Source organism: Clupea harengus, chromosome 1 (assembly GCF_900700415.2).
Source record: "Clupea harengus chromosome 1, Ch_v2.0.2, whole genome shotgun sequence".
Taxonomy (NCBI): domain Eukaryota; kingdom Metazoa; phylum Chordata; class Actinopteri; order Clupeiformes; family Clupeidae; genus Clupea; species Clupea harengus.
Window position 1 is genome coordinate 24,166,303 of NC_045152.1, and position 12,229 is coordinate 24,178,531.

The 12,229-nt window shown below is 39.1% G+C and overlaps 2 protein-coding genes across 2 annotated transcripts; one reads left to right on the forward strand and one right to left on the reverse strand.

Moving 5' to 3' along the window:
• The first annotated feature begins 1,669 nt into the window (after window positions 1-1,669).
• LOC105898765 (glutaryl-CoA dehydrogenase, mitochondrial) lies at window positions 1,670-6,754 on the forward strand. The gene is made up of 12 exons (XM_012825824.3): window positions 1,670-1,777; window positions 2,217-2,333; window positions 2,455-2,493; window positions 2,638-2,778; window positions 2,855-2,917; window positions 3,296-3,466; window positions 3,622-3,751; window positions 4,563-4,779; window positions 4,895-4,998; window positions 5,108-5,233; window positions 5,328-5,488; window positions 6,074-6,754. Exons 2-12 carry the CDS (start codon window positions 2,231-2,233, stop codon window positions 6,145-6,147), a joined length of 1,329 nt encoding a protein of 442 aa, XP_012681278.1. The 5' UTR covers window positions 1,670-1,777; window positions 2,217-2,230; the 3' UTR covers window positions 6,148-6,754.
• Window positions 6,755-6,880: 126 nt separating this feature from the next.
• Window positions 6,881-8,705, reverse strand: syce2 (synaptonemal complex central element protein 2). The gene is made up of 3 exons (XM_012825727.3): window positions 8,271-8,705; window positions 7,959-8,163; window positions 6,881-7,727 (listed from the first exon to the last, which is right to left on the reverse strand). The coding sequence occupies exons 1-3, from the start codon at window positions 8,300-8,302 to the stop codon at window positions 7,524-7,526; spliced, it is 441 nt and encodes a 146-aa protein (XP_012681181.1). The 5' UTR covers window positions 8,303-8,705; the 3' UTR covers window positions 6,881-7,523.
• Window positions 8,706-12,229: the final 3,524 nt, after the last annotated feature.

Here is a 12,229-nt window from a genome sequence, read left to right on the forward strand (position 1 = left end):
AACCATGAGCGTAAAGTGCTTATAATGCAGTGTGTTATTTGATAGCCTACTTTCCCTACAATGTGTAGAGGGTCACCTTTGGACAATTTCCCTTTCAGAGGTTTAGTTAGTGAGGCAAACACTCCAGACATCAACACTGCATAAATATCACAAAATAAATTGAGAGCTATACTCTTGTATTACATAGTGCAGGCTACACTCTGAGCATAGCCCACATTTAGTGCAGCACAGGCAAGACATCAAGTACAAGTTAGGTACATTGCTGGAACCTTTGCTAAATTAGAAGCCCGTAGTAAACTATTATCCTAAAGATTAGCCATAACATGTTGTCACAGCAAATCAACGTGGTTATTTAATCTAAAGTTGGTCAAGCCAGAAGCACCATATGGTTAAATTATAGCCAGGATATTTTCTGTCGACAAATAGTATGGAAGGTTAGAGTTTTTGGATTGCTAAATAAAATGGGTGGAGTGGTGTGGCAGATTACAAACGGCATGCTTTTGTTTAAATCAGACTACAACAATATGACTGCTTTTGAGGAGGTTAATTGGGTTTGCATTATCAGATGTTTTAAAGATACAGTCATGGAAGACAGAGTAGAAAGTTGCATAGGCTTCCTTATCAGAAATTTTATCTATCTCTATTTAGGATTTAATGTTTATGATGTGAAGACATCACATTCAGTATCATTTGGATATTCAGCTCGGTAAACTTTGGATCAGTTCATCAGTTGGAATCCAGTGCAATATTTCCAGACCACATAGAATACAGTGAATGTGAATGGCCATATAGGGGCAAATTACAGTATTTTGCCAGTAGCTAAATCAAATAAAAATGAATGTTTAAAGTACCTTTTAGCTAGTAGGGTTATTCTTTTTTAATATTGACATCACTTAGAAGTTTCGAATGATGTTAAATGATCAATATTTTCCACAAACATGGCTCAGTGGAACCTGGATATTAAATGTTTTGTTAAATAAATGTATGTGAACCTAAAATCTTGAATGTGCCAATGGTTGTTATCCAATAGCGTTTAAGGAAGATCCCAGGAAATTATTTAAGAGTACCACTAAACAGCTTAATCCTCAAGAGTATGCTGCAAGTTTACAACAAAACTGTCAGATGTTTAACATTTTACAATGATGTAGGCCTTGTCACTCATGAAACACAGACAGATATTTTTTTTAATCATAACTCAGGATAGACTTGAGATAGAATATGGTCTAGTAGTGCCAGTGGACATCCAGCCAATGACTTTTGTTAGAAGTATTAGGCCTCGATATAAGAAATGAAAAAGTACACGATCCCTACATAGATATTTAAGTATACCACTTTAAGTGTATGTTTGTGAAGCTTGGGCATCTGCTACAATTTCTTGATATGTACAGAACCGTCTTTTCACACCCCCTTTGTAAAGCCAATCGGACCACAGGAGCAACTCATAGGCATCTGAATTCTGTCGCAAGGTTTCGACCATTTTGAGTGTTCCACAGGAAATAAGGCTAACGAGACGATCTATCAGACTCGTTTATTTGCACATATTATTTGGTATATTTTAGTAAAATGTAGCGTGTTATATTTGCATTGAATAATAAGAGGACATGAAGTAAAAAAAATAGATATATATTCAAATGTTACCCTTGGAACTTGACTCTCTCAAGATGGCCGTCAACGATTACCACTTCACCCATGGTCTATGGGAGGAATGGGCAGTGGATTCTCAGTTGGCAGGCAGGCAGGCAAGGGTGAGGAGCTACTACTCCAAAGAAAACAACTGGTAAACATATCCTAGACATATGTGTTAACATGCACCTAAGGGGGAACTGTTTTTTTACTTTACATAATTTAATAATTTAATTTCGTACTCGACACGTTTTGACACACCTTGTTTATATCAAGCGCGTTTATATCGGCTTGCAAGCCAGCTAGCCACCAACAGAGCGTTAGCTTAGTCAACAGTTAGCGTAGTCACTTTCACCTGTCCCTGTATGCTAACAGGTTATTCTGGTTTCGTAATTAACGTTGTATGTGACATGTGTATCCGGAACTAGGTCTTGATAGATAGGTAGTCAGTGTCACTATTGAGGTTATCTCTGATGATGCTAGTTATTCCCTTTTTGATAAGTGATATCACAGCTTATCGGCATGCAGATTTCAGCACTGCTTCCATGAAGTGCCAACTTGGACGTTAATGTTGGTCAAATTGTGCTCCACAGAAACAGATTCAACTATGGCATTAATAAGTGGTCTGTGTCGCCTTCTGGTCAATCCTCAGAGAGCAGTTTTCATCTTAGCCTCCAGATCACAGGGAACGGCAGTAACGCCAAAATGGGGTAAGGGTTAATATGACCAGACCTTGAGCCAGTTTGGATTGTTGAAATATCCAACCTGCCCTTCAGACAGCCTGTGTTGTTGCTAGGTTCATTTTTAACGGTAATGTGTCTTCATTTTTAGAAGCAGAAAAGGAAACCGCAAAGAAGCGTCCCAAAGCACGTATGTTGATCACAGTCTAACCAGTGTAGGCTTTTACTGACAATCAGGTCTTGTCATTTTAACTATCCACTGTGTTTTGTTTGGATAATGATGGTTATGTCATTCAATTGTCCCCTGCTTACTACACTTCAATTCTGAAATTAGCCAAGGTGCAGTTTAACTGGCAAGATGCCTTGAATCTTGAGGGACTTTTGACAGAGGAGGAGATCATGATCAGGGATTCCTTCCGCACCTACTGTCAGGAGAAGCTCATGCCCCGTGTTCTTATGGCCAACAGGAATGAAGGTACCAGCCGAGACCTAGGCAGTGCATCTGAATATCATATTTGAATTATGGCTTATATCATGTCTCGTTTTTCAAGTCTTCCACCGTGAGATTGTCTCTGAGATGGGTGAACTAGGTGTCCTAGGTCCAACAATTAAAGGTAAGCCAATTGTGAATTCTTCTGCTCATGAATTCCCTCAAATAAAATTAGTCTTCTTTTTAACGGAGCCATGGCCACGTGCACACTCTAGGCTTTCTAAGCCTTGACATAAATTTAGAGAGCGGATCTTGTGTGGTGCTACAGCACAACTGAGGAATTGCGCCATTCCCTCCAGTGCATTTTTCCATGGAAATTTGAAATTATTAGTGTAATTTTGGAAATCATGTTAGTTATTATTATTGGTCAATTTATTTTTTGGAAATAATATAATTATTATTTTGTATTATTATAATGATGTAATCTCTCTCTCAGAGGGAAGATAAACAAAAGTGTTACTCTGACATGTTTACATATCTCCATGTCTACCTCATTGTTTAGGCTATGGCTGTGCTGGCACAAGCTATGTGGCGTACGGTCTGATCGCCCGGGAGGTGGAGCGGATTGACAGTGGCTACCGCTCAGTAATGAGCGTGCAGTCCTCTCTGGTCATGCACCCCATCAATGCCTACGGAACTGAGGAACAGAAGGAGAAGTACCTGCCCAGGCTGGGTAAGAGCCAGAGACCCTGGAGTCAGTAACTTTTTGCCATGCCACTAGTTGTGCCAAGCCAAATAAAATCACACGAGAGTCCAAACAAATCCAGTGTTTTTACTGCGTATGCAGAACCACAGGTCATGTTCTGGGGCTTCGTTTTCCTCTCACAGCTCGGGGCGAGATCCTTGGCTGCTTTGGCCTGACTGAACCCAACCATGGCAGTGACCCCAGCGGTATGGAGACGCGTGCTAAGTTCAACCCATCCAGTCGCACCTTTACCCTCACCGGCTCCAAGACCTGGTGAGCACATCCTCTGATCCACATCCTGTGTAGCATTACTATTAGATCCCCAAACTGTGATCTATGATATTGGTAGAAGGCAAAGGGATGTGGATAGCCACTTGGCTTTTGTTATTCTTGTGTAGTTTTCCATGCAATCATTTTTTTAATCACTTAACTAAATGTCCTGACATGAAATTTGGAAGAAGAAATGTTGAATAAAAACAAATATAGTTCTGTTTGTCCTCAATGTCTGTGAAGGTAATCAATGTTTTTTTGATCCACACAAATGTTTTAAATATTTTTTGTAAGTATTCTGCTGGGCAGTTGTTTAAATATCAATGTCAATCAAGTATTATTTTAGTGCCTCTATTAATAGGGAGTGGGTCACATTACAAAATATTGCATTCAAACTACCCTCAAATGATGACTTATATACATTAAATTGGGTAATGATTTGTTTTTGTTTTTGATATTTAGAATAGCAATAGGATTTCCTGTGTAACTACAAACTGGGAGAAGACAATATAGTCTAAATGAGCTGGAGCCGATCGGTCTGCCTGTTCCTAACCAAGGTTAAATGTGTCACAGTATCTGCCAGACTTGTAAACAAGATTTTTAAAAATTCAGTGACTGCAAGAGTCCACATGGTGGTGCCCTAGTGCCCTAGTTCAGGAAATGCAACCTAGCCTCATCATTTCTGCAATACTTCTATCAGAACTACTCAGTCTATTCACTGTCATATTATTCTCAGAACTAGTGATTTAAAAAAAATAAAAAAGTCCTTCAAATCAGTTATCTCCCCCTACTCTCTGTTCCTCCCCACTTACAGGATCACAAACTCCCCTGTGGCAGACATCTGTGTCGTTTGGGCCAAGTGTGAAGATGGCAAGATTCGAGGGTTCATCCTTGAGCGTGGCATGAAGGGCCTAAGCACACCCAAGATTGAGGGAAAATTCTCCCTGAGAGCCTCGGCCACTGGCATGATCATCATGGATGAGGTGGAGGTACCAGAGGAGAACCTGCTGCCTAATGTGTCAGGACTGGCTGTGAGTACCATCCCTGTATACACCATTACGAATGTGCCATGGTGTATTTACACTGTGAGATACAGAAGTGAGTAAATAAGAGGATATCATCTTCTGTCTGTGTGTCTTCTACCAGGGTCCATTTGGATGTTTAAACAACGCCCGGTATGGCATTGCATGGGGATCGTTGGGTGCCGCTGAGTTCTGTTTCCATGCTGCCCGCCAGTACACAATGGACAGGTTAGAAGACAGTGGGTCTTCTTTAGAAACGTTTCCCTCGGTGTTAGATGTTTGCTTTAAAACAACTCATCTTTGTGAGTGATGTTTTAACCTCTATGAATGTTCTCAGAATACAGTTTGGAGTGCCCCTGGCCAGAAACCAGCTGATGCAGAAGAAGATGGCGGACATGCTTACCGAGATCACCATTGGATTGCAGGCCTGCTTACAACTTGGCAGACTGATTGATAACAAAAAGTATGAAACTATTACATAACATGATATATAAGCTTTAAGGCCACTTCCCTGTATTAATTGGTTGACTTGGCCTCTTCTGCCTCGTGTTTTCTAGAGCATCCCCTGAGATGATCTCCATGCTGAAGAGGAACAGCTGTGGCAAGTCTCTGGACATTGCCAGACAGGCTCGTGACATGTTGGGGGGCAATGGCATCTCTGACGAGTACCACATCATCCGCCACGTCATGAATCTGGAGGCAGTCAACACGTATGAGGGTAAGTGAGTCCGAGGCAGTGAAAGCGGCAAGTAAGTTATATTGATGACAAGCTGTCAGCTTATTGTCCCATAAGCAGGTCTCAGTAACACAATTTTTGACAGTATCTTGATATCTAAGGACTGGAACGTGGTATTGATGAGATTCTTTCACATGAGTCCTAGTTGACAGCATTTTCTTAAATCTGGTCTGCTGATAATGGACCAATGGTATTCTCTGATTTGGGCCAACATAACTGGCAAATGAGAAGCACTGAGCAAAGATGAAACTGCAGAGATAAGAATACAAAACAGATGCCTGGCTTCTACACATTCATCTTTTTGTGAATGTTTAATCAATATTTAGTAGTGCCTCAGCTTTCTGGAATAAAATTACGGTACTGAAATCAATTGCATGCCGCCTTATCAAAGTGTTGTTTTACCAAGGCAGTGCAGTTTTGTAAGGGAACAAAGGAAGTGATATCAGTGTCAATTCCGAACCAAAAATATTATGCTTCTGTATTTTGTTTGAAAAATATTTGTCTTACTTATTTCAACTATGTGGCTTTTTTTTTTTTTTTTGAATGTATTGTTTCCTTCTTTGCCAGGTACCCATGACATTCATGCACTGATTCTGGGAAGGGCCATCACAGGCCTGCAGTCCTTCACTGTGGGGAAATAGGACCCTGCTTTTCTCTCATGCCTGTAAGCGCTCTTTCAATAGCCAGTTGCTGCCTTTAAGAAAGTGGTTCAAGAATCTGATAGATCTAAAAACATTTGAACAGGTCTGTATTCAACAACCAGGATATTATGTTTGAAAGGGAAAATGGTTTGGTTTATAAAGTACAGAAGAAGAAGAAAAACAAAAAAAAGAACCCTGTCAGATATTTTGGACTCAATGTAGTTCAACAGAGCAAATCACTATTTTTCTATTCACACCATACCTTTACTATCCCACAAGAGTAGTTTGTATAGAGATTGGTGTTGTAAATATTAGTTTATTGAATAACATAGCTCAGAAAGATAACAGATTTTATGTTCATTTACAAATGACTACTACATTATGAGGCAAGACAAAGAGTGCAACACACTAATTTGTCATACATAGTCGCTTTTAGTATTTGAGATACATATTTACAGTTGATGAATGAACTTTACTTGGAATCGTTTGAAATAATATGATTTCCAATCCATTATCAGGATCTTTTCTCTTGCATGGTTTGAAAGGCATTTGTTTCAAATGTCAAAACTTAAAATGATGCCTTATAAATAAAGCCGGTTGCAGTTTAGTGTTTCTGTGTTTCATTGTGTTTCCTCCATGGTGTAGGTCTCTATTTACATGCCAGGTAAAACACACCTCTGCCGTGATTAACTAAGTCTGTATATCTTGGTATAGCAGAATTACTTATCTTCATGGCCATGTCAGGTCAGTCCTGGAGTAACAAGAGTGGTACTGCTATTCAAAAAAGTTACTGAGCATTATCCTGAAGATTAGTAATGCCATGGGGCAAAATTTAATAAATAGAAATTTTTTCTTTTGAAATGATGCTTCATTCTGCTAGTTTGTGAAGGTGTTTGTCCATCCATGAGCCATCTATATAAGCTACAGCAGAAAGCAAATACACACTCTTAACATCCAACAGCCAAATGCAATTGTCACTTAACCACAGTTGAGTGCAATTTGCTTTTATTCTGCTTAATTTGAAATGCAAACTCCCTTGTTGCTATTGCTGCCCCATTGACTATGTAGGTCACATAAAAATGAAACAATTGACTTCATTTCACTTTAATTTGTCAAACTTATTTTTTTAATGTGTCTATACAGTTCCTATGATATATATATATATATTCACAAATACAATACAATTTCCATACATTAAAAAACGGTCAGTGAACCTCCAGCTTAATGTATAAACAAAACATGAACAAATAACATAAAATATACTTGATCAAAGCACCACACGCTCCTTGTGTACTGACCTTGTGCAAAAAACACAGCCTTTCTTTTTTAAGACAGGAACTGTGGCTATATGTAGCATGGAAATGTCCATTGTGTAACTACTGCTCAGACGTCTGCTGGATACCCTTGTTGATGGCGACCAGAGTTTGACAGGCACCCTGAAGCTCCACACTGAGCTGGCTGCTCCTCCCCAGCACCTCAGACAGCTCCTGCAGCCGGGCCTCCATGCCACAACTCCATGCTCCATGCTCTTCATACTTACTGAACATGTGGTCCTTCAGTTCCTGACATGTCTCCCCCACCTGCCCATACAAATGAACTGTGTGAGTATAGAGTGCAGGCAAATACAAGCTGTTGTGAGGTGATAAGTGATGGCTCAAGGAATGCTGTACTGAACCAAAACGAACACACACTTGTTGGTATAGACATGCAAATAATCCATAATCATCCAACGACCTACAATCAAGCATATGCACATAGCACAACTTGCATTAAAATAATTCACAACAGTAGTCCACTTGTCCTACAGGTACCTTCTTCATCAGTGTGTCCTCAAAGTCAGACATGACTTTCTGGTCCATAGCACGCCTGTGGTTGATCCGCTCTATAAGGTCTTGAGCTTTCTTCCCAATCACATCAATCCTCTTGTTCAGAGGAAAATAGGAAATATTATTATCTTCTGCTTCACTGGTTGGTGACCTGCACAACAAGGTGGAAGCTCCTATGCCCGAGTCTTCACTTTTCATGGAAAGAAGAGGATTGTATCAAACAAAAATGCATACCACCTTGTCCCACTGGTATATATTTCCATTATGATAAAGCCACTGAACATCTTTATCTCTTACATCTCTGGTTCATGGCTATCATCCAAAGTCATACACAGCAATGTTTGCTCTGAAGAGCCTTGAACTATGGCATCTAGATCCTGTTAAACAATTAACAAAACAAAACAAATTAACGTTAGCCTAAATATAGAACTGGCCTGAAATTTTACACAAGGCCACTGCAAAAACAGTTGGATAACTTACAAATGCAATGTTTCACCAGTACAAAGTTAATTTGCTGTATATCATGTCAGAACATTAGCGTTTTGTAAAAGGGATATTAAAGGATGACCATGCAAGGCTTAAACTTGCCTTTAATGATGACCGGTGGCGAGTATTGTTACTTTTTGGTGTAGACTGAAATAGAGGTGAGGATGGCTTCTCAAACAAATGTTGATCCATGTCCGTTAGCTACAAACTAAACAATGGTAGTTTGAGACTGGGCTTGTGAATTTATTTTCACGCAAATATTTAACTTTATTATATAAATAACAAAAAGTTTTAACTAACGACTTGTATACGAGCTATTTGAGTCTAAATTTAGTGGATGTGTTATCCAAACTAGGATAGTAACGTAAACTTATAGCGATAACTAAGTTGACGTTAACTTTAGCTAAGCTATGCTACGAAGCATCAGCTAATGCAGAGATTTGACAAAACTTCCTTCGCTGCTTTTATAGAGCTATTTACCTGTAACTTAAAGAAACTGTACTAACTAATCTTATTAAATATTTGGATGAATTACAAGTTTCCTATGACTAAATGGCTAGCTAAACGCAACATGTGTAGCTTTCATCTGGTTAACCTATGAGAGGAAAGGGGAGGCTTTCCCTTCTGTTTGCAACGGTCAAGGATCTTGTTCACGAGCCACAATCAGGTGTCAAAACTTCTGACGTGAAACCTTAAACGTTTTTTTTAATCCCCATTGGTCTTACCATACATATATTTTATGAATAGTATACCGCTATGGCACAGTTCTTGGTATTTATTTAATTTTAAATTACCATCTCAAACAGAAATGACGGAGAAAAGAATCACCCTTTACATTTGGTTACATTTGTAGTTTTTGGGATCCTGTCAACAATATCAAATGATTTGCCCTTGGACTAGGCTACACAAGGGCTTTCCCCAGAGATACCTAATGTCCATTTCAAGGTCGCATATTCATCTAGCCAGTATAATCCCAATCAGAGTGCTTAAATCACACAGAAAAACACGCACCTGAAACCAAGCTTGTCTGGGGAACTTCAACAGTTTGCTGCTCATCACTCGTTTGATTTACATTTTGGGGAAAACATATTTATTTGAGTATTAGCTATATAGACTTATGGAACAATTTAAAGTCACATTAGATAAAGTCAAATTAGATCTCAACTAAGAACAGCAAAACAGGAGTGTTTTGCATCAGCAGTGGATCATTTCAAGCACATCATAAAACAACATATGAGTATTTCAAGAGAAAGTAAACTTTAACACAGTTTTTCACGAAGCTTTCAATTTAAAAAGTAATGTATGATTATCTGTTAATACGGTACTTAAAACCACATGGCACAGGTCTCAAAATGCTTTTTTCCAATGAAGCTGCAACCTTCTTAGATATCCTGGGACAATGCATGGGATATTTTGTGAGACTAAAAATACCATCACTATCTTTAATTTTCCACTTTTGCAAATGGCTCGACTTAAACGAGGAACCTGAAGTATTTCAGTATACTATCACTTTGCTACCACAAAACTATTTCCATTTCTGTGACCCTTATCTTTCAGATGAATCTCCGTATGTCATAATAAAATTTGCCATGAAGAGGCCAGTGATTTGGTCCCAAATGGAACAGAAGCTATTTGTAAACATTGACGCAGACACTCACTCAATACTCAGGCACACAGAAGCACACACTATAGGCTACCACACCTGGGGCCTTCATAAGAGGTTCTTTCCTCTCAGGTAAAATAATCCCACCAAAGATACACACAAACATATGAATGCATATCAAGCCCTCTTATACACCTAGTAAACCAGAGTCACCGTCTAGCAAGATAATCCCCCAGGAAAATCAGCTAATGAATGTACATAGGTGAGGCCTTTCCCCCTCTTTACATTCTAATAGTTGTATATATCTAAACTGTGCTGACACAGATGTGTGTGTGTGTGTTTTTTTTTTTTTAAAGAAGGAAAATTACATTTTGCAGCATGTTGTCTCATTTGCAAAAATGATTACCCAAGTCCAAGAATTAAATCTTGACATTGTTCATGTCAGTGCCTTCTTAAAGAAGCTGATCGAAAACATTTACAGTGCCCTCCACAATTATTGGCACCCTTAGTGAATGTGACCAAAACAGGCTATGAAGAAATATGTCTTTGCTGTTTATCCTCTTGGTCTTTCACTCAAAATATTCACAAAAATCCTACCTTTTCATTGAAGTAAAATTATTGAAAGAAAAAAAAAACATTGACATTAAATAAATATTATTCTCCAAAACAGGTGTGCCACAATTATTGACACCCCTTAATTTAATGTTTTGAGCAGCCTCCCTTTGCCAAGATAAGAGCTCTGAGTCTTCTCCTATAATGCGTGATGAGGTTGGTGAACACATGGCACGGGATCTGAGACCATTCCTACATACAGTATCTCTCCAGATCCTTCAGATTCGTAGGTCAACGCTTGTATACTCGGCTTCAGCTCTTCCGACAGATTTTCTATGGGGTTTAGGTCGGGGGACTGTGATGGCCATGGCAAAACCTTTATTCCGCGGTCGGTGAACCATTTTTGTGTTGATTTTGAGGTGTGCTTCGGATCATTGTCCTGCTGGAAGGTCCAACCACGGCCCATTTTAAGCTTCCTAGAGGGGGCTGTTAGGTTTTCATTTAATATCTGCTGGTATTTGATGGAGACCATGATACCATGTATCCTAACAAGATGTTGAGGGCCTTTGGAAGAAAAACAGCCCCACAACATCAAAGATCCGCCACCATACTTCATAGTGGGTATGAGGTGCTTTTCTGTATGGCTATCTTTCTGTCTACGCCAAACCCACCTTTGATGTTTGTTGCCAAAAAGCTTTATTTTGGTCTCATCTGACCATATAAGTCGGTCCCATTGAAAGTCTGACTTACATTTGGCAAACTGTAGGCGCTTTAGTTTGTTGTTGATTGACAGCAGAGGCTTTTTTCTGGTAACCCTCCAAAACAACTTGTGGTGATGGAGGTGGCGTCTGATGGTAGTTCTGGAGACTTTCTGACCCTAGGACTCAATTTACCTCTGCAATTCTCCAGCTGTGATCCTTGGAGATTCCTTTGCCAGTCGAACCATCCTCCTCACGGTGCGTGGGGTCAATTTACAGATAGGTCCTCTTCCAGGCTGATTCCTTACATCTCCTGTCGCTTTGAACTTCTTAACTATTGCCCTGATTGTGGAAATGGGTATTTTCAACTGTTAAGATATTTTCTTATATTCTTTTCCGGATTTCTGCAGCTCAACAACTTTTTGTCGCACTTCGACACTGTGTTCTTTTGTCTTTCCCATCTTGATGAACGACTAAGGGTATTTGGCCTGTGTCACCTCATATTTATACCCGAGTGAAACAGGAAGTCATGGTTGACCACTAAAGAGTTCCTAATCAAACAGGTGAACTTAAAAATGTAAAACATGACTGGTAATATACTTCAGTTAGATTTTAATTATAAGATTTTCTAGGGGTGCCAATAATTGTGGCACCCATGTTTTGGAGAAAAATATTTTATTTAATGTAAAAAAAAAATGATTCTTTCAATAATTTTATCTTAGTGAAAAGGTAAGATTTTTGTGAATATTTTGAGTAAAAGACAGAGAGGATAAACAGCAAAGACATATTTGTTCATAGCCTGTTTTGGTCACATTCACTAAGGGTGCCAATAATTGTGGAGGGCACTGTAGATGACATTGATCTACAAAATCCTTTACAAAGAGTGAGTATTAAATGTGGCTTTCCTTGTCATATTG